This window comes from Engystomops pustulosus, chromosome 2 (assembly GCF_040894005.1).
Source record: "Engystomops pustulosus chromosome 2, aEngPut4.maternal, whole genome shotgun sequence".
Taxonomy (NCBI): Eukaryota; Metazoa; Chordata; class Amphibia; order Anura; family Leptodactylidae; genus Engystomops; species Engystomops pustulosus.
The window spans coordinates 14,895,836-14,918,271 of record NC_092412.1 but is presented as its reverse complement, the minus strand read 5'-3'; the positions used below and the strand labels follow the sequence as shown (position 1 = coordinate 14,918,271).

The window sequence follows — 22,436 nt, the reverse complement described above, 5'->3', positions numbered from 1 at the left end:
CAATCTGTACATAATCCATCGCAATTATAATGGAACCTTTGACGCGAAATACATGTACATGTCCATTGTATTTAGTGCCTTCTACTCTAGTCACATCCAGATCTGCATATCGTCATGTCTAGGGTTTACAGTGACCTCGGGAAGCAACATCTCTCCCAATATATCAGGTGCTAACACAAAGTAGCAGCATAGGAGGTAAGTACAGAGCAATGCGGGGTCACCTCAGGTCACAGGCAAGAATGTAGATACAGTCTGCTGAGCTGTGTATCTAATCCTCTCCTGTGTGATACTGTCTGCTGAGCTGTGTATCTAATCCTACACTGTGTGATACTGTCTGCTGAGCTGTGAATCTAATCCTACACTGTGTGATACTGTCTGCTGAGCTGTGTATCTAATCCTATCCTGTGTGATACTGTCTGCTGAGCTGTGTATCTAATCCTATCCTGTGTGATACAGTCTGCTGAGCTGTGTATCTAATCCTCTCCTGTGTGATACTGCCTGCTGAGCTGTGTATCTAATCCTATCCTGTGTGATACTGTCTGCTGAGCTGTGTATCTAATCCTATCCTGTGTGATACTGTCTGCTGAGCTGTGTATCTAATCCTCTCCTGTGTGATACTGCCTGCTGAGCTGTGTATCTAATCCTATCCTGTGTGATACTGTCTGCTGAGCTGTGTATCTAATCCTATCCTGTGCGATACTGTCTGCTGAGCTGTGTATCTAATCCTATCCTGTGCGATACTGTCTGCTGAGATGTGTATCTAATCCTATCCTGTGTGATACTGGCTGCTGGGCTGTGTATCTAATCCTATCCTGTGTGATACAGTCTGCTGAGCTGTGTATCTAATCCTATCCTGTGTGATACAGTCTGCTGAGCTGTGTATCTAATCCTATCCTGTGTGATACTGCCTGCTGAGCTGTGTATCTAATCCTATCCTGTGTGATACTGTCTGCTGAGCTGTGTATCTAATCCTATCCTGTGCGATACTGTCTGCTGAGATGTGTATCTAATCCTATCCTGTGTGATACTGGCTGCTGGGCTGTGTATCTAATCCTATCCTGTGTGATACAGTCTGCTGAGCTGTGTATCTAATCCTATCCTGTGTGATACAGTCTGCTGAGCTGTGTATCTAATCCTATCCTGTGTGATACTGCCTGCTGAGCTGTGTACCTGATCCTATCCTGTGTGATACTGTCTGCTAAGCTGTGTATCTAATCCTATCCTGTGTGATACTGTCTGCTGAGCTGTGTATCTAATCTTATCCTGTGTGATACTGTCTGCTGAGCTGTGTATCTAAACCTATCCTGTGTGATACTGACCGCTGAGCTGTGTATCTAATCCTATCCTGTGTGATACTGTCTGCTGAGCTGTGTATCTAATCCTATCCTGTGTGATACTGGCTGCTGAGCTGTGTATCTAATCCCATCCTGTGTGATACTGCCTGCTGAGCTGTGTATCTAATCCTCTCCTGTGTGATACTGTCTGCTGAGCTGTGTATCTAATCCTATCCTGTGTGATACTGTCTGCTGAGCTGTGTATCTAATCCGACCCTGTGTGATACTGTTTGCTGAGCTGTGTATCTAATCCTCTCCTGTGTGATACTGTCTGCTGAGCTGTGTATCTAATCATCTAGCTGTGTATCTAATCCTATCATGTGTGATACTGTCTGCTGAGCTGTGTATCTAATCCTATCCTGTGTGATACTGCCTGCTGAGCTGTGTATCTAATCCTCTCCTGTGTGATACTGTCTGCTGAGCTGTGTATCTAATCCTATCCTGTGTGATACTGTCTGCTGAGCTGTGTATCTAATCCTATCCTGTGTGATACTGTCTGCTGAGCTGTGTATCTAATCCGACCCTGTGTGATACTGTTTGCTGAGCTGTGTATCTAATCCTCTCCTGTGTGATACTGTCTGCTGAGCTGTGTATCTAATCCTCTCCTGTGTGATACTGTCTGCTGAGCTGTGTATCTAATCTTATCCTGTGTGATACTGCCTGCTGAGCTGTGTATCTAATCCTATCCTGTGTGATACTGACCGCTGAGCTGTGTATCTAATCCTATCCTGTGTGATACTGTCTGCTGAGCTGTGTATCTAATCCTATCCTGTGTGATACTGTCTGCTGAGCTGTGTATCTAAACCTATCCTGTGTGATACTGCCTGCTGAGCTGTGTATCTAATCCTCTCCTGTGTGATACTGTCTGCTGAGCTGTGTATCTAATCCTATCCTGTGTGATACTGTCTGCTGAGCTGTGTATCTAATCCTATCCTGTGTGATACTGTCTGCTGAGCTGTGTATCTAATCCGACCCTGTGTGATACTATATGCTGAGCTGTGTATCTAATCCGACCCTGTGTGATACTGTTTGCTGAGCTGTGTATCTAATCCGACCCTGTGTGATACTGTTTGCTGAGCTGTGTATCTAATCCTCTCCTGTGTGATACTGTCTGCTGAGCTGTGTATCTAATCCTATCCTGTGTGATACTGTCTGCTGAGCTGTGTATCTAATCCTATCCTGTGTGATACTGTCTGCTGAGCTGTGTATCTAATCCTATCCTGTGCGATACTGTCTGCTGAGATGTGTATCTAATCCTATCCTGTGTGATACTGGCTGCTGGGCTGTGTATCTAATCCTATCCTGTGTGATACAGTCTGCTGAGCTGTGTATCTAATCCTATCCTGTGTGATACAGTCTGCTGAGCTGTGTATCTAATCCTATCCTGTGTGATACTGTCTGCTAAGCTGTTTATCTAATCCTATCCTGTGTGATACTGTCTGCTGAGCTGTGTATCTAATCTTATCCTGTGTGATACTGTCTGCTGAGCTGTGTATCTAAACCTATCCTGTGTGATACTGACCGCTGAGCTGTGTATCTAATCCTATCCTGTGTGATACTGTCTGCTGAGCTGTGTATCTAATCCTATCCTGTGTGATACTGGCTGCTGAGCTGTGTATCTAATCCCATCCTGTGTGATACTGCCTGCTGAGCTGTGTATCTAATCCTCTCCTGTGTGATACTGTCTGCTGAGCTGTGTATCTAATCCTATCCTGTGTGATACTGTCTGCTGAGCTGTGTATCTAATCCGACCCTGTGCGATACTGTTTGCTGAGCTGTGTATCTAATCCTCTCCTGTGTGATACTGTCTGCTGAGCTGTGTATCTAATCCTCTAGCTGTGTATCTAATCCTATCATGTGTGATACTGTCTGCTGAGCTGTGTATCTAATCCTATCCTGTGTGATACTGCCTGCTGAGCTGTGTATCTAATCCTCTCCTGTGTGATACTGTCTGCTGAGCTGTGTATCTAATCCTATCCTGTGTGATACTGTCTGCTGTGCTGTGTATCTAATCCTATCCTGTGTGATACTGTCTGCTGAGCTGTGTATCTAATCCGACCCTGTGTGATACTGTTTGCTGAGCTGTGTATCTAATCCTCTCCTGTGTGATACTGTCTGCTGAGCTGTGTATCTAATCCTCTCCTGTGTGATACTGTCTGCTGAGCTGTGTATCTAATCTTATCCTGTGTGATACTGCCTGCTGAGCTGTGTATCTAATCCTATCCTGTGTGATACTGACCGCTGAGCTGTGTATCTAATCCTATCCTGTGTGATACTGTCTGCTGAGCTGTGTATCTAATCCTATCCTGTGTGATACTGTCTGCTGAGCTGTGTATCTAAACCTATCCTGTGTGATACTGCCTGCTGAGCTGTGTATCTAATCCTCTCCTGTGTGATACTGTCTGCTGAGCTGTGTATCTAATCCTATCCTGTGTGATACTGTCTGCTGAGCTGTGTATCTAATCCTATCCTGTGTGATACTGTCTGCTGAGCTGTGTATCTAATCCTATCCTGTGTGATACTGTCTGCTGTGCTGTGTATCTAATCCTATCCTGTGTGATACTGTCTGCTGAGCTGTGTATCTAATCCGACCCTGTGTGATACTGTTTGCTGAGCTGTGTATCTAATCCTCTCCTGTGTGATACTGTCTGCTGAGCTGTGTATCTAATCCTCTCCTGTGTGATACTGTCTGCTGAGCTGTGTATCTAATCTTATCCTGTGTGATACTGCCTGCTGAGCTGTGTATCTAATCCTATCCTGTGTGATACTGACCGCTGAGCTGTGTATCTAATCCTATCCTGTGTGATACTGTCTGCTGAGCTGTGTATCTAATCCTATCCTGTGTGATACTATATGCTGAGCTGTGTATCTAATCCGACCCTGTGTGATACTGTTTGCTGAGCTGTGTATCTAATCCTCTCCTGTGTGATACTGTCTGCTGAGCTGTGTATCTAATCCTATCATGTGTTATACTGCCTGCTGAGATGTGTATCTAATCCTATCCTGTGTGATACTGCCTGCTGAGCTGTGTATCTAATCCTATCCTGTGTGATGCTGTCTTCTGAGCTGTGTATCTAATCCTCTCCTGTGTGATACTGTCTGCTGAGCTGTGTATCTAATCCTCTCCTGTGTGATACTGCCTGCTGAGCTGTGTATCTAATCCTATCCTGTGTGATACTGTCTTCTGAGCTGTGTATCTAATCCTATCCTGTGTGATACTGCCTGCTGGCTGTGTATCTCAGCAGATGTACCACAGTACACACAGACCTTTCTTAAGCCATTTATATCTAGACGACCCTGCTGTGCTCTGCGCCCCCTATTGGTGACTGGAGGTTTGGAGCACTGACTACCTTCTATTGTATCCAGAGCACATCCTTACATGTTACAATGTATCATGTACACAGTATAAATAGTGGCCATGGCAGGAGGACAGCCCCCCACATGGAAGAGACCCCCTCCCCCACATGGAAGAGACCCCTGTCCCCTACATGGAGGAGACCTCTGCCCCCCACCCCAAAATGATGACACCCCCAGCCCCCCCACAAGACAGAGACCCCCGGCCCCCACCTGAGGTTCTGTTCTGCTTGAGAAACTCCTCCTGCAGCCTCTGTCCTGCCTGCTGCGCCAACTCCAGGGGCTGCGCCAGGAAGACGTCCCCACAGCTACAACCAATGTCCGCACCACAGAACACCAGCGCCTGGGTCTCCGTCACATCACTGGTGGTCACCGATACACACAGCGCCTGCCGAGGAGGAGAGGATTAGATACACCATATCACACAGGAGAGGAGGGGATACACAGCTCATCAGACTGTATCACACAGAGGAGGATTAGATACACAGCTCAGCAACCAGTATCACACAGGATAGGATTAGATACACAGCTCAGTAGACAGTATCACACAGGAGAGGAGGGGATACACAGCTCAGCAGGCAGTATCACACAGGATAGGATTAAATACACAGCTCAGAAGACAGTATCACACAGGATAGGATTAGATACACAGCTCAGAAGACAGTATCACACAGGATAGGATTAGATACACAGCTCAGCAGACAGTATCACACATGATAGGATTAGACACACAGCTCGGCAGACAGTATCACACAGGATAGGATTAGATACACAGCTCAGCAGGCAGTATCACACAGGGTAGGATTAGATACACAGCTCAGCAGACAGTATCACACAGGATAGGATTAGATACACAGCTCAGCAGACAGTATCACACAGGATAGGATTATATACACAGCTCAGAAGACAGTATCACACAGGATAGGATTAGATACACAGCTCGGCAGGCAGTATCACACAGGATAGGATTAGATACACAGCTCAGCAGGCAGTATCACACAGGATAGGATTAGATACACAGCTCAGCAGACAGTATCACACAGGATAGGATTAGATACACAGCTCAGCAGACAGTATCACACAGGATAGGATTAGATACACAGCTCAGCAGACAGTATCACACAGGATAGGATTAGATACACAGCTCAGAAGACAGTATCACACAGGATAGGATTAGATACACCGCTGGGCAGGCAGTATCACACAGGATAGGATTAAATACACAGCTCAGCAGGCAGTATCACACAGGATAGGATTAGATACACAGCTCAGCAGACAGTATCACACAGGATAGGATTAGATACACAGCTCAGCAGACAGTATCACACAGGATAGGATTAGATACACAGCTCAGCAGACAGTATCACACAGGATAGGATTAGATACACAGCTCAGAAGACAGTATCACACAGGATAGGATTAGATACACAGCTCAGCAGACAGTATCACACAGGATAGGATTAGATACACAGCTCAGCAGACAGTATCACACAGGATAGGATTAGATACACAGCTCAGAAGACAGTATCACACAGGATAGGATTATATACACAGCTCAGAAGACAGTATCACACAGGATAGGATTAGATACACAGCTCAGAAGACAGTATCACACAGGATAGGATTAGATACACAGCTCAGCAGACAGTATCACACAGGATAGGATTAGATACACAGCTCAGCAGGCAGTATCACACAGGATAGGATTAGATACACAGCTCAGACAGTATCACACAGGATGGGATTAGATACACAGCTCATCACACCGTATCACACATGAGAAGATTAGATACTTGTATGTATGTAGTGTGCAGACTATGTGGATGGTGAGGTGATCCTGCAGTACTGCAGGGGGCGCTATTGCACTGACGTCTGGAGAAATAGTCTTATCTGGACAATGGAGCAGAATATTCGGGGAGGTGTCAGTAGATTACACTGTGTGTAGTTCCTGCAGGTCGCTGTCATCTCATGAGATGGAGACAATGACAACCACTGGGTCATATAACGAGACTACACTACAGGCAATCTGCTGTAAGGGAACCTGTCAGAAGCTGTCACCTTACTTTCCTTAGACTGTATGCTTCATTTTCTTGCATTTTACAATATACCTGCTTGCTGTCAGTGAATTTGAATATTTCAACCAGAGACTAGAGAATTCTTCTACTTCTCACAGCTGATGATTTGCTACATTGTATCCACTCACTTCCCCTTTCTCAGCTGAGGCTGCAGCATCCAGTTCCTCTCCGGTAGGAGAAGCCACGATGGAGCCTCTGACATGTGCAGTGATACATTGCTGTTAAGCGTTTTGTTACAGTGTGTCGGATACATTTTGAGTGGAATGTAAGCTCTTGTGATACAGATCAGAAAACAAAACTATTTCCCAATGAGAAGCTGCTCCTCGTATAACCACAAAACCTGTCTGGGAGAGTCTGGCCCAGGCTGGTGCCAGCATGCTGCAGACTATCACCGCAGAGCATCGCACCCCTGACACATCAGTGTAGGCAGAAGCATTGTATACAAATCCTCCTACACACAGTGACAGGAGAACTACAAGACCCAGGAGAGCCTGCCTCTAATCACTGAGTGATGCTGGGAGTTGTAGTTCTACATCACCCAGCAGTTGGCATAGTATAAGAGACATGCACTGAAGATGATGCGTTACCTCTGGAGGGACCTCTGCTCCCCAGGTAACAAGCAGTCCCCAAGATGTGACAGTCTACAGAGATAGTGAGGAGAGTGCAGTGTGACAGTCCTCAGGGGAGGAGATGGTGAGGAGAGTGCAGTGTGACAGTCCTCAGGGGTGGAGGTGGTGAGGAGAGTGCAGTGTGACAGTCCTCAGGGGTGGAGGTGGTGAGGAAAGTGCAGTGTGACAGTCCTCAGGGGTGGAGGTGGTGAGGAGAGTGCAGTGTGACAGTCCTCAGGGGTGGAGAGTGTGAGGAGAGTGCAGTGTGACAGTCCTACGGGGTGGAGAGTGTGAGGAGAGTGCAGTGTGACAGTCCTCAGGGGTGGAGAGTGTGAGGAGAGTGCAGTGTGACAGTCCTCAGGGGTGGAGAGTGTGAGGAGAGTGCAGTGTGACAGTCCTCAGGGGTGGAGAATGTGAGGAGAGTGCAGTGTGACAGTCCTCAGGGGTGGAGAGTGTGAGGAGAGTGCAGTGTGACAGTCCTCAGGGGTGGAGGTGGTGAGGAGAGTGCAGTGTGACAGTCCTCAGGGGTGGAGGTGGTGAGGAGAGTGCAGTGTGACAGTCCTCAGGGGTGGGGAGTGTAAGGAGAGTGCAGTGTGACAGTCCTCAGGGGTGGAGAGTGTGAGGAGAGTGCAGTGTGACAGTCCTCAGGGGTGGAGGTGGTGAGGAGAGTGCAGTGTGACAGTCCTCAGGGGAGGAGATGGTGAGTAGAGTGCAGTGTGACAGTCCTCAGGGGTGGGGAGTGTAAGGAGAGTGCAGTGTGACAGTCCTCAGGGGTGGAGAGTGTGAGGAGAGTGCAGTGTGACAGTCCTCAGGGGTGGAGATGGTGAGGAGAGTGCAGTGTGACAGTCCTCAGGGGTGGAGATGGTGAGGAGAGTGCAGTGTGACAGTCCTCAGGGGTGGAGATGGTGAGGAGAGTGCAGTGTGACAGTCCTCAGGGGTGGAGGTGGTGAGGAGAGTGCAGTGTGACAGTCCTCAGGGGTGGAGGTGGTGAGGAGAGTGCAGTGTGACAGTCCTCAGGGGTGGGGAGTGTAAGGAGAGTGCAGTGTGACAGTCCTCAGGGGTGGAGAGTGTGAGGAGAGTGCAGTGTGACAGTCCTCAGGGGTGGAGGTGGTGAGGAGAGTGCAGTGTGACAGTCCTCAGGGGAGGAGATGGTGAGTAGAGTGCAGTGTGACAGTCCTCAGGGGTGGGGAGTGTAAGGAGAGTGCAGTGTGACAGTCCTCAGGGGTGGAGAGTGTGAGGAGAGTGCAGTGTGACAGTCCTCAGGGGTGGAGATGGTGAGGAGAGTGCAGTGTGACAGTCCTCAGGGGTGGAGGTGGTAAGGAGAGTGCAGTGTGAAAGTCCTCAGGGGTGGAGGTGGTGAGGAGAGTGCAGTGTGACAGTCCTCAGGGGAGGAGATGGTGAGGAGAGTGCAGTGTGACAGTCCTCAGGGGTGGAGATGGTGAGGAGAGTGCAGTGTGACAGTCCTCAGGGGTAGAGGTGGTGAGGAGAGTGCAGTGTGACAGTCCTCAGGGGTGGAGGTGGTGAGGAGAGTGCAGTGTGACAGTCCTCAGGGGTGGAGGTGGTGAGGAGAGTGCAGTGTGACAGTCCTCAGGGGTGGAGAGTGTGAGGAGAGTGCAGTGTGACAGTCCTCAGGGGTGGAGAGTGTGAGGAGAGTGCAGTGTGACAGTCCTCAGGGGTGGAGGTGGTGAGGAGAGTGCAGTGTGACAGTCCTCAGGGGTGGAGGTGGTGAGGAGAGTGCAGTGTGACAGTCCTCAGGGGTGAAGATGGTGAGGAGAGTGCAGTGTGACAGTCGTCAGGGGTGGAGATAGTGAGGTGAGTGCAGTGTGACAGTCGTCAGGGGTGGAGATGGTGAGGTGAGTGCAGTGTGACAGTCCTCAGGGGAGGAGGTGGTTAGGAGAGTGCAGTGTGACAGTCCTCAGGGGTGGGGAGTGTAAGGAGAGTGCAGTGCGAAAGTCCTCAGGGGTGGAGAGTGTGAGGAGAGTGCAGTGTGACAGTCCTCAGGGGAGGAGATGGTGAGGAGAGTGCAGTGTGACAGTCCTCAGGGGTGGAGAGTGTGAGGAGAGTGCAGTGTGACAGTCCTCAGGGGAGGAGATGGTGAGGAGAGGGCAATGTGACAGTCCTCAGGGGAGGAGATGGTGAGGAGAGGGCAGTGTGACAGTCCTCAGGGAAGAAGATGGTGAGGAGAGGGCAGTGTGACAGTCCTCAGGGGAGGAGATGGTGAGGAGAGGGCAGTGTGACAGTCCTCAGGGGAGGAGATGGTGAGGAGAGGGCAATGTGACAGTCCTCAGGGGAGGAGATGGTGAGGAGAGGGCAGTGTGACAGTCCTCAGGGGTGGAGATGGTGGAGGAAGGTGCAGTGTGACAGTCCTCAGGGGAGGAGATGGTGAGTAGAGTGCAGTGTGACAGTCCTCAGGGGTGGAAATGGTGAGGAGAGTGCAGTGTGACAGTCCTCAGGGGTGGAGATGGTGAGGACAGTGCAGTGTGACAGTCCTCAGGGGTGGAGGTGGTGAGGAGAGTGCAGTGTGACAGTCCTCAGGGGTGGAGGTGGTGAGGAGAGTGCAGTGTGACAGTCCTCAGGGGAGGAGATGGTGAGGAGAGTGCAGTGTGACAGTCCTCAGGGGTGAAGATGGTGGAGGAAGGTGCAGTGTGACAGTCCTCAGGGGTGGAGATGGTGGAGGAAGGTGCAGTGTGACAGTCCTCAGGGGTAGAGGTGGTGAGGAGAGTGCAGTGTGGCAGTCCTCAGGGGTGGAGATGGTGAGGAGAGGGCAGTGTGACAGTCCTCAGGGGTGGAGGTGGTGAGGAGAGTGCAGTGTGACAGTCCTCAGGGGTGGAGGTGGTGAGGAGAGTGCAGTGTGATAGTCCTCAGGAGTGGAGATGGTGAGGAGAGTGCAGTGTGACCGACCTCAGGGGAGGTTATGGTGAGGAGAGTGCAGTGTGACAGTCCTCAGGGGTAGAGGTGGTGAGGAGAGTGCAGTGTGACAGTCCTCAGGGGTGGAGATGGTGAGGAGAGGGCAGTGTGACAGTCCTCAGGGGTGGAGGTGGTGAGAAGAGTGCAGTGTGACAGTCCTCAGGGGTGGAGGTGGTGAGGAAAGTGCAGTGTGATAGTCCTCAGGAGTGGAGATGGTGAGGAGAGTGCAGTGTGACCGACCTCAGGGGAGGTTATGGTGAGGAGAGTGCAGTGTGACAGTCCTCAGGGGTGGAGATGGTGAGGAGAGTGCAGTGTGACAGTCCTCAGGGGTGGGGAGTGTAAGGAGAGTGCAGTGTGAAAGTCCACAGGGGTGGAGAGTGTGAGGAGAGTGCAAAGTGACAGTCCTCAGGGGTGGAGGTGGTGAGGAGAGTGCAGTGTGACAGTCCTCAGGGGAGGAGATGGTGAGGAGAGTGCAGTGTGACAGTCCTCAGGGGTGGGGAGTGTAAGGAGAGTGCAGTGTGACAGTCCTCAGGGGTGGAGAGTGTGAGGAGAGTGCAGTGTGACAGTCCTCAGGGGAGGAGATGGTGAGGAGAGTGCAGTGTGACAGTCCTCAGGGGTGGGGAGTGTAAGGAGAGTGCAGTGTGACAGTCCTCAGGGGTGGGGAGTGTGAGGAGAGTGCAGTGTGACAGTCCTCAGGGGTGGAGATGGTGAGGAGAGTGCAGTGTGACAGTCCTCAGGGGTGGAGGTGGTAAGGAGAGTGCAGTGTGAAAGTCCTCAGGGGTGGAGAGTGTGAGGAGAGTGCAAAGTGACAGTCCTCAGGGGTGGAGGTGGTGAGGAGAGTGCAGTGTGACAGTCCTCAGGGGTGGAGATGGTGAGGAGAGTGCAGTGTGACAGTCCTCAGGGGTGGAGAGTGTGAGGAGAGTGCAGTGTGACAGTCCTCAGGGGTGGAGAGTGTGAGGAGAGTGCAGTGTGACAGTCCTCAGGGGTGGAGGTGGTGAGGAGAGTGCAGTGTGACAGTCCTCAGGGGTGGAGGTGGTGAGGAGAGTGCAGTGTGACAGTCCTCAGGGGTGGAGATGGTGAGGAGAGTGCAGTGTGACAGTCGTCAGGGGTGGAGATAGTGAGGTGAGTGCAGTGTGACAGTCGTCAGGGGTGGAGATGGTGAGGTGAGTGCAGTGTGACAGTCCTCAGGGGAGGAGGTGGTTAGGAGAGTGCAGTGTGACAGTCCTCAGAGGTGGGGAGTGTAAGGAGAGTGCAGTGCGAAAGTCCTCAGGGGTGGAGAGTGTGAGGAGAGTGCAGTGTGACAGTCCTCAGGGGAGGAGATGGTGAGGAGAGTGCAGTGTGACAGTCCTCTGGGGTGGAGAGTGTGAAGAGAGTGCAGTGTGACAGTCCTCAGGGGAGGAGATGGTGAGGAGAGGGCAATGTGACAGTCCTCAGGGGAGGAGATGGTGAGGAGAGGGCAGTGTGACAGTCCTCAGGGGAGGAGATGGTGAGGAGAGGGCAGTGTGACAGTCCTCAGGGGTGGAGATGGTGGAGGAAGGTGCAGTGTGACAGTCGTTAGGGGAGGAGATGGTGAGGAGAGTGCAGTGTGACAGTCCTCAGGGGTGGAAATGGTGAGGAGAGTGCAGTGTGACAGTCCTCAGTGGTGGAGATGGTGAGGACAGTGCAGTGTGACAGTCCTCAGGGGTGGAGGTGGTGAGGAGACTGCAGTGTGACAGTCCTCAGGGGTGGAGGTGGTGAGGAGAGTGCAGTGTGACAGTCCTCAGGGGAGGAGATGGTGAGGAGAGTGCAGTGTGAAAGTCCTCAGGGGTGGAGGTGGTGAGGAGAGTGCAGTGTGATAGTCCTCAGGAGTGGAGATGGTGAGGAGAGTTCAGTGTGACCGACCTCAGGGGAGGTTATGGTGAGGAGAGTGCAGTGTGACAGTCCTCAGGGGTGGGGAGTGTAAGGAGAGTGCAGTGTGACAGTCCTCAGGGGTGGAGATGGTGAGGAGAGTGCAGTGTGACAGTCCTATGGGGTGGGGAGTATAAGGAGAGTGCAAAGTGACAGTCCTCAGGGGTGGAGGTGGTGAGGAGTGTGCAGTGTGACAGTCCTCAGGGGAGGAGATGGTGAGGAGAGTGCAGTGTGACAGTCCTCAGGGGTGGGGAGTGTAAGGAGAGTGCAGTGTGACAGTCCTCAGGGGTGGAGAGTGTGAGGAGAGTGCAGTGTGACAGTCCTCAGGGGTGGAGATGGTGAGGAGAGTGCAGTGTGACAGTCCTCAGGGGTGGAGGTGGTAAGGAGAGTGCAGTGTGAAAGTCCTCAGGGGTGGAGAGTGTGAGGAGAGTGCAAAGTGACAGTCCTCGGGGGTGGAGGTGGTGAGGAGAGTGCAGTGTGACAGTCCTCAGGGGTGGAGATGGTGAGGAGAGTGCAGTGTGACAGTCCTCAGGGGTGGAGAGTGTGAGGAGAGTGCAGTGTGACAGTCCTCAGGGGTGGAGAGTGTGAGGAGAGTGCAGTGTGACAGTCCTCAGGGGTGGAGGTGGTGAGGAGAGTGCAGTGTGACAGTCCTCAGGGGTGGAGATGGTGAGGAGAGTGCAGTGTGACAGTCGTCAGGGGTGGAGATAGTGAGGCGAGTGCAGTGTGACAGTTGTCAGGGGTGGAGATGGTGAGGCGAGTGCAGTGTGACAGTCCTCAGGGGAGGAGGTGGTGAGGAGAGTGCAGTGTGACAGTCCTCAGGGGTGGGGAGTGTAAGGAGAGTGCAGTGCGAAAGTTCTCAGGGGTGGAGAGTGTGAGGAGAGTGCAGTGTGACAGTCCTCAGGGGAGGAGATGGTGAGGAGAGTGCAGTGTGACAGTCCTCAGGGGAGGAGATGGTGAGGAGAGTGCAGTGTGACAGTCCTCAGGGGTGGAGAGTGTGAGGAGAGTGCAGTGTGACAGTCCTCAGGGGAGGAGATGGTGAGGAGAGGGCAATGTGACAGTCCTCAGGGGAGGAGATGGTGAGGAGAGGGCAGTGTGACAGTCCTCAGGGGAGGAGATGGTGAGGAGAGGGCAGTGTGACAGTCCCCAGGGGTGGAGATGGTGGAGGAAGGTGCAGTGTGACAGTCCTCAGGGGAGGAGATGGTGAGGAGAGTGCAGTGTGACAGTCCTCAGGGGTGGAAATGGTGAGGAGAGTGCAGTGTGACAGTCCTCAGGGGTGGAGGTGGTGAGAAGAGTGCAGTGTGACAGTCCTCAGGGGTGGAGGTGGTGAGAAGAGTGCAGTGTGACAGTCCTCAGGGGAGGAGATGGTGAGGAGAGTGCAGTGTGACAGTCCTCAGGGGTGGAGATGGTGAGGAGAGGGCAGTGTGACAGTCCTCAGGGGAGGAGGTGGTTAGGAGAGTGCAGTGTGAAAGTCCTCAGGGGTGGAGAGTGTGAGGAGAGTGCAGTGTGACAGTCCTCAGGGGAGGAGATGGTGAGGAGAGTGCAGTGTGACAGTCCTCAGGGGTGGAGAGTGTGAGGAGAGTGCAGTGTGACAGTCCTCAGGGGAGGAGATGGTGAGGAGAGGGCAATGTGACAGTCCTTAGGGGAGGAGATGGTGAGGAGAGGGCAGTGTGACAGTCCTCAGGGGAGGAGATGGTGAGGAGAGGGCAGTGTGACAGTCCTCAGGGGTGGAGATGGTGGAGGAAGGTGCAGTGTGACAGTCCTCGGGGGAAGAGATGGTGAGGAGAGTGCAGTGTGACAGTCCTCAGGGGTGGAAATGGTGAGGAGAGTGCAGTGTGACAGTCCTCAGGGGTGGAGATGGTGAGGACAGTGCAGTGTGACAGTCCTCAGGGGTGGAGGTGGTGAGGAGAGTGCAGTGTGACAGTCCTCAGGGGAGGAGATGGTGGAGGAGAGGGCAGTGTGACAGTCCTCAGGGGTGGAGATGGTGAGGATAGTGCCGTGTGACAGTCCTCAGGGGTGGAGATGGTGAGGAGAGTGCAGTGTGACAGTCCTCAGGGGTGGAGATGGTGAGGAGAGTGCAGTGTGACAGTCCTCAGGGGTGGAGATGGTGAGGAGAGTGCAGTGTGACAGTCCTCAGGGGTGGAGGTGGTGAGGAGAGTGCAGTGTGACAGTCCTCAGGGGTGGAGGTGGTGAGGAGAGTGCAGTGTGACAGTCCTCAGGGGTGGAGGTGGTGAGGAGAGTGCAGTGTGACAGTCCTCAGGGGTGGAGGTGGTGAGGAGAGTGTAGAGTGACAGTCCTCAGGGGTGGAGGTGGTGAGGAGAGTGCAGTGTGACAGACCTTGGGTCGGAGGCAGTGATCGGCCAGTAACCCCACTATTATAGTCCTTGGGGAATGCAGCTGGTGACCAGTGCTCGGAGGTGGTCCAGTGGGGTTAGACAGTCCTCGGTAGATGTGATAGTCCTCAGAGGGTGAAAACAGTCCTCACGGGGTTGAAGGGACGGTGACCAGTGCTGTATAATAGTCTTGGGAGGATGTAATGGTCCTCAGGGGATAGTCTGTTACGGTAATCAGGAGTGTAAACACATGTGATAGTCCTTGGGGGACGTGACAGTCCTTGGGGGTGTAGACAGTCCTCAGGGCCTAAGATAGTGACCAATAGTTTATGATAATTCTGAGGGTGTAGACAGTGAGCACTTTGTGATGGTCCTCGGCGGAGTAGACCGCGATCTATGCTCTACAATAGTCCTCAGGGTATAGACAGTGAGCACTTGATGATGGCTCTCAGGGGATAAGATAGTCTTTGAATGTGTAGATAGTTCTCGGTGGTGTAGATAGTGACCAGTGCTTTATTATAGTCCTCAGGGGATGAGATAGTCCTTGGGGGCATAGAAAGTGAGCACTCGTTCATGGTCCTCAGGGGATGAGATAGTCCTCGGGGATGTAGACAGTGAGCACTGGTTGATGGTCCTCAGGGGATGAGATAGTCCTCGGGGATGTAGACAGTGAGCACTGGTTGATGGTCCTCAGGGGATGAGATAGTCCTTGGGGATGTAGACAGTGAGCACTGGTTGATGGTCCTCAGGGGATGAGATAGTCCTCGGGGATGTAGACAGTGAGCACTGGTTGATGGTCCTCAGGGGATGAGATAGTCCATAGGGGTGTAGAAAGTGACCAGTGCTCTACGATGGTCTTCCAGGGATGTGATAGTCCTCGGGGTGGATGCAGTGAGCGCTTGATGAGCAGAGAAAAGTTCTCACTGATCCCTGCAGCAATGACTGTGAGCAGGCGGTGCCGTAACAGTGTGACAGTGAGTGGTGAGGTGTAGTGGGTGAGCAGTGCTCTGTGTGATGTGCATGAGTGTGGAGAACAGAGCTCTGCTACATCTGGAGCAGCAGTGAGGGTGTATAGTGTGAGGAGTGCGGAGCTCTGCTACATCTGGAGCAGCAGTGAGGGTGTATAGTGTGAGGAGTGCGGAGCTCTGCTACATCTGGAGCAGCAGTGAGTGTGTATAGTGCGAGTAGTGCGGAGCTCTGCTACATCTGGAGCAGCAGTGAGGGTGTATAGTGTGAGGAGTGCGGAGCTCTGCTACATCTGGAGCAGCAGTGAGGGTGTATAGTGTGAGGAGTGCGGAGCTCTGCTACATCTGGAGCAGCAGTGAGGGTGTATAGTGTGAGTAGTGCTGAGCTCTGCTACATCTGGAGCAGCAGTGAGGGTGTATAGTGTGAGGAGTGCGGAGCTCTGCTACATCTGGAGCAGCAGTGAGGGTGTATAGTGTGAGTAGTGCTGAGCTCTGCTACATCTGGAGCAGCAGTGAGGGTGTATAGTGTGAGGAGTGCGGAGCTCTGCTACATCTGGAGCAGCAGTGAGGGTGTATAGTGTGAGGAGTGCGGAGCTCTGCTACATCTGGAGCAGCAGTGAGGGTGTATAGTGTGAGGAGTGCGGAGCTCTGCTACATCTGGAGCAGCAGTGAGGGTGTATAGTGTGAGGAGTGCGGAGCTCTGCTACATCTGGAGTAGCAGTGAGGGTGTATAGTGTGAGGAGTGCGGAGCTCTGCTACATCTGGAGCAGCAGTGAGGGTGAATAGTGGATCCTGGCTGCGGCTGCACTGACTCACTCAGCTCTTCCCCCTCCAGGGTGATGTCAGTGGGACTCACATCTGCAGCCTCTGAGCCTGAGCCTCGCCTATAGGAGGGGCCCCTGTCCCTAACACAACAAAAGTCAGCATGGCAGAAGCGTAACCCTCTGTGTGCCGGAGGAGTCACCTCTCCCCAGGATGAAATGGCTGATAACAGAGAGTAATAGATTGTATCCCCCCTGTACAGTCACCTCTCCCCAGGATGTAATGGCTGATAACAGAGAGTAATAGATTGTATCCCCCCTGTACAGTCTCCTCTCCCCAGGATGAAATGGCTGATAACAGAGAGTAATAGATTGTATCCCCCTGTACAGTCTCCTCTCCCCAGGATGTAATGGCTGATAACAGAGAGTAATAGATTGTATCCCCCTGTACAGTCTCCTCTCCCCAGGATGAAATGGCTGATAACAGAGAGTAATAGATTGTATCCCCCCTGTACAGTCACCTCTCCCCAGGATGTAATGGCTGATAACAGAGAGTAATAGATTGTATCCCCCCTGTAAAGTCTCCTCTCCCCAGGATGTAATGGCTGATAACAGAGAGTAATAGATTGTATCCCCCCTGTACAGTCACCTCTCCCCAGGATGAAATGGCTGATAACAGAGAGTAATAGATTGTATCCCCCTGTACAGTCACCTCTCCCCAGGATGAAATGGCTGATAACAGAGAGTAATAGATTGTATCCCCCCTGTACAGTCTCCTCTCCCCAGGATGTAATGGCTGATAACAGAGAGTAATAGATTGTATCCCCCTGTACAGTCTCCTCTCCCCAGGATGTAATGGCTGATAACAGAGAGTAATAGATTGTATCCCCCCTGTACAGTCTCCTCTCCCCAGGATGTAATGGCTGATAACAGAGAGTAATAGATTGTATCCCCCCTGTACAGTCTCCTCTCCCCAGGATGAAATGGCTGATAACAGAGAGTAATAGATTGTATCCCCCTGTACAGTCTCCTCTCCCCGGGATGTAATGGCTGATAACAGAGAGTAGTAGATTGTATCCCCCTGTACAGTCTCCTCTCCCCAGGATGAAATGGCTGATAACAGAGAGTAATAGATTGTATCCCCCCTGTACAGTCTCCTCTCCCCAGGATGAAATGGCTGATAACAGAGAGTAATAGATGGTATCCCCACTGTACAGTCACCTCTCCCCAGGATGTAATGGCTGATAACAGAGAGTAATAGATTGTATCCCTCCTGTACAGTCACCTCTCCCCAGGATGTAATGGCTGATAACAGAGAGTAATAGATTGTATCCCTCCTGTACAGTCACCTCTCCCCAGGATGTAATGGCTGATAACAGAGAGTAATAGATTGTATCCCCCTGTACAGTCTCCTCTCCCCAGGATGTAATGGCTGATAACAGAGAGTAATAGATTGTATCCCCCCTGTACAGTCTCCTCTCCCCAGGATGTAATGGCTGATAACAGAGAGTAATAGATTGTATCCCCTGTACAGTCTCCTCTCCCCAGGATGAAATGGCTGATAACAGAGAGTAATAGATTGTATCCCCCCTGTACAGTCTCCTCTCCCCAGGATGAAATGGCTGATAACAGAGAGTAATAGATTGTATCCCCTTGTACAGTCTCCTCTCCCCGGGATGTAATGGCTGATAACAGAGAGTAATAGATTGTATCCCCCTGTACAGTCTCCTCTCCCCAGGATGTAATGGCTGATAACAGAGAGTAATAGATTGTATCCCCCTGTACAGTCACCTCTCCCCAGGATGTAATGGCTGATAACAGAGAGTAATAGATTGTATCCCCCCTGTACAGTCTCCTCTCCCCAGGATGTAATGGCTGATAACAGAGAGTAGTAGATTGTATCCCCACTGTACAGTCACCTCTCCCCAGGATGTAATGGCTGATAACAGAGAGTAATAGATTGTATTCCCCCTGTACAGTCTCCTCTCCCCAGGATGTAATGGCTGATAACAGAGAGTAATAGATTGTATCCCCCCTGTACAGTCAACTCTCCCCAGGATGAAATGGCTGATAACAGAGAGTAATAGATTGTATCCCCTGTACAGTCTCCTCTCCCCAGGATGTAATGGCTGATAACAGAGAGCAGTAGATGGCAGGAGGCCATAACTTTGCAGATACGTTACATATAAGACTGATTATGGCTGTGAGCTGCTTTGGGTGTGACTAGAGCAGTATATGAGTTGCTGTTGCTCCAGTGTTGTTGATTCTCTGTAGATCTGTGGGTGGTCTCGCACCCTCGAGGACTAGAAGATTCTACATAATACTTGATAATGGATCTTATCTCATCCTCTAGTCACAACCAGAGCTGCAGTGACAATTCTGCTGATCTCTTGTTATCAGACAGCAGTGCATTGTGGGGGCCTGATGAGTGCACATGAGGACACATGGCAGAATTGTGAGTGGAGCTCTGGAGGTGACTGTAGTAGACGTCGCACATCTTTGTCCTGTACATGAAGAATCCAGATGGAGGAGGCGGCGCTGCTGGAGCAGAATTTATTTTCTCCTTTGTGAAATAATAAACCCGAGATTTTTCTCAAGAATCCAGGAGAAGGAGCGCAGGACACTGGGGGGGAGGGGGCCGGACTCTAATGTCCGGAATATGGATGATGGTGACTGCACTGGGCCCCTGAACTACACAATGCTGGTGGCACTGGGCCCCTGAACTACACAATGGTGGTGGCACTGGGCCCCTGAACTACACAATGGTGGTGGCACTGGGCCCCTGAACTACACAATGGTGGTGGCACTGGGCCCCTGAACTACACAATGGTGGTGGCACTGGGCCCCTGAACTACACAATGGTGGTGGCACTGGGCCCCTGAACTACACAATAGTGGTGGCACTGGGCCCCTGAACTACACAATGGTGGTGGCACTGGGCCCCTGAACTACACAATGGTGACTGCACTGGGCCCCTGAACTACATAATGGTGGTGGCACTGGGCCCCTGAACTACACAATGGTGACTGCACTGGGCCCCTGAACTACACAATGGTGGTGGCACTGGGCCCCTGAACTACATAATGGTGGTGGCACTGGGCCCCTGAACTACACAATGGTGACTGCACTGGGCCCCTGAACTACACAATGGTGGTGGCACTGGGCCCCTGAACTACACAATGGTGGTGGCACAGGGCCCCTGAACTACACAATGGTGACTGCACTGGGCCCCTGAACTACACAATGGTGGTGGCACTGGGCCCCTGAACTACACAATGGTGGTGGCACTGGGCCCCTGAACTACACAATGGTGGTGGCACTGGGCCCCTGAACTACACAATGGTGGTGGCACTGGGCCCCTGAACTACACAATGGTGACTGCACTGGGCCCCTGAACTACACAATGGTGACTGCACTGGGCCCCTGAACTACACAATGGTGGTGGCACTGGGCCCCTGAACTACACAATGGTGGTGGCACTGGGCCCCTGAACTACACAATGGTGGTGGCACTGGGCCCCTGAACTACACAATGGTGGTGGCACTGGGCCCCTGAACTACACAATGGTGGTGGCACTGGGCCCCTGAACTACACAATGGTGGTGGCACTGGGCCCCTGAACTACACAATGGTGGTGGCACTGGGCCCCTGAACTACACAATGGTGACTGCACTGGGCCCCTGAACTACACAATGGTGACTGCACTGGGCCCCTGAACTACACAATGGTGACTGCACTGGGCCCCTGAACTACACAATGGTGACTGCACTGGGCCCCTGAACTACACAATGGTGGTGGCACTGGCCCCTGAACTACACAATGGTGGTGGCACTGGGCCCCTGAACTACACAATGGTGGTGGCACTGGGCCCCTGAACTACACAATTGTGGTAGCACTGGGCCCCTAAACTACACAATGGTGGTGGCACTGGGCCCCTGAACTACACAATGGTGGTGGCACTGGGCCCCTGAACTACACAATGGTGGTGGCACTGGCCCCTGAACTACACAATGGTGGTGGCATGGGGCTCTAGGGCTGCACAATGGTAGGTGGGGTCAGGGGGACAGGTATGTACAGTATTACTTTATTGTATTGGCATAAATGATACTATTATACGGGTACAGGTATGTGCAGTATTACTATATGTGTACAGGTATGTGGGGTATTACTATATGTGTACAGGTATGTGGGGTATTACTATAGGGGGACAGGTATGTGCGGTATTACTATATGTGTACAGGTATGTGCGGTATTACTATAGGGGGACAGGTATGTGCGGTATTACTATAGGGGGACAGGTATGTGGGGTATTACTATATGTGTACAGGTATGTGCGGTATTACTATAGGGGGACAGGTATGTGGGGTATTACTATAGGGGGACAGGTATGTGGGGTATTACTATAGGGGGACAGGTATGTGGGGTATTACTATAGGGGGACAGGTATGTGGGGTATTACTATATGTGTACAGGTATGTGCGGTATTACTATATGTGTACAGGTATGTGCGGTATTACTATAGGGGGACAGGTATGTGCGGTATTACTATAGGGGGACAGGTATGTGTGGTATTACTATAGGGGGACAGGTATGTGGGGTATTACTATAGGGGGACAGGTATGTGGGGTATTACTATATGTGTACAGGTATGTGGGGTATTACTATATGTGTACAGGTATGTGGGGTATTACTATATGTGTACAGGTATGTGGGGTATTACTATATGTGTACAGGTATGTGCGGTATTACTATATGTGTACAGGTATGTGCGGTATTACTATAGGGGGACAGGTATGTGCGGTATTACTATAGGGGGACAGGTATGTGTGGTATTACTATAGGGGGACAGGTATGTGGGGTATTACTATATGTGTACAGGTATGTGGGGTATTACTATATGTGTACAGGTATGTGGGGTATTACTATATGTGTACAGGTATGTGGGGTATTACTATATGTGTACAGGTATGTGCGGTATTACTATATGTGTACAGGTATGTGAGGTATTACTATAGGGGGGTAGGTATGTGCGGTATTACTATATGTGTACAGGTATGTGCGGTATTACTATATGTGTACAGGTATGTGAGGTATTACTATAGGGGGGTAGGTATGTGCGGTATTACTATATGTGTACAGGTATGTGGGGTATTACTATATGTGTACAGGTATGTGCGGTATTACTATAGGGGGACAGGTATGTGCGGTATTACTATAGGGGGACAGGTATGTGGGGTATTACTATATGTGTACAGGTATGTGCGGTATTACTATAGGGGGACAGGTATGTGGGGTATTACTATAGGGGGACAGGTATGTGGGGTATTACTATAGGGGGACAGGTATGTGGGGTATTACTATATGTGTACAGGTATGTGGGGTATTACTATATGTGTACAGGTATGTGCGGTATTACTATAGGGGGACAGGTATGTGCGGTATTACTATAGGGGGACAGGTATGTGTGGTATTACTATAGGGGGACAGGTATGTGGGGTATTACTATAGGGGGACAGGTATGTGGGGTATTACTATAGGGGGACAGGTATGTGGGGTATTACTATATGTGTACAGGTATGTGCGGTATTACTATATGTGTACAGGTATGTGCGGTATTACTATATGTGTACAGGTATGTGAGGTATTACTATAGGGGGGTAGGTATGTGCGGTATTACTATAGGGGGGCAGGTATGTGCGGTATTACTATAGGGGGACAGGTATGTGCGGTATTACTATAGGGGGACAGGTATGTGCGGTATTACTATAGGGGGGCAGGTATGTGCGGTATTACTATATGTGTACAGGTATGTGAGGTATTACTATAGGGGGGCAGGTATGTGCGGTATTACTATAGGGAGACAGGTATGTGCGGTATTACTATAGGGGGGCAGGTATGTGCAGTATTACTTTAATTTACTGGTATGTATTATATAGGGGTACAGACATATTACGGTATTATATGGCTCCTTACCTTGTCGAGCTCCTGCTGGTTCCCGAAGAGCTGGTGGTACCTGCGGTACTTTCCCTGGCGGTACTTGGCGCTGATGAAGGTCTTCCTATCCGGAGAGCCGCTCCATTGGTCGATGGCCTCGCTCGGGGGCACGTTGGCCGCCCAGAACTTGTTACTGACCTGGTTACAAAGTGTCAGGAAGAGCTGGAGAGAGAAGAGCGAGGAGCGGTCACCGCCACGAGCTGCCGCCAGCGCTAATCCACCC

General features: G+C 51.3%; 1 protein-coding gene across 8 annotated transcripts in view; it reads right to left on the bottom strand.

Moving 5' to 3' along the window:
- Positions 1-22,436, bottom strand: part of ARAP1 (ArfGAP with RhoGAP domain, ankyrin repeat and PH domain 1) — a 142,860-nt gene that overhangs the window by 38,921 nt on the left and 81,503 nt on the right. For all 8 annotated transcript variants that reach the window (XM_072133784.1, XM_072133782.1, XM_072133787.1 and 5 more), the window contains 2 exons: positions 22,193-22,375; positions 4,902-5,076 (listed from right to left, as the gene is read on the bottom strand). In XM_072133784.1, coding sequence (XP_071989885.1) covers positions 4,902-5,076; positions 22,193-22,375 — 358 coding nt within the window. The remainder of the gene's footprint in view (positions 1-4,901; positions 5,077-22,192; positions 22,376-22,436) is intronic.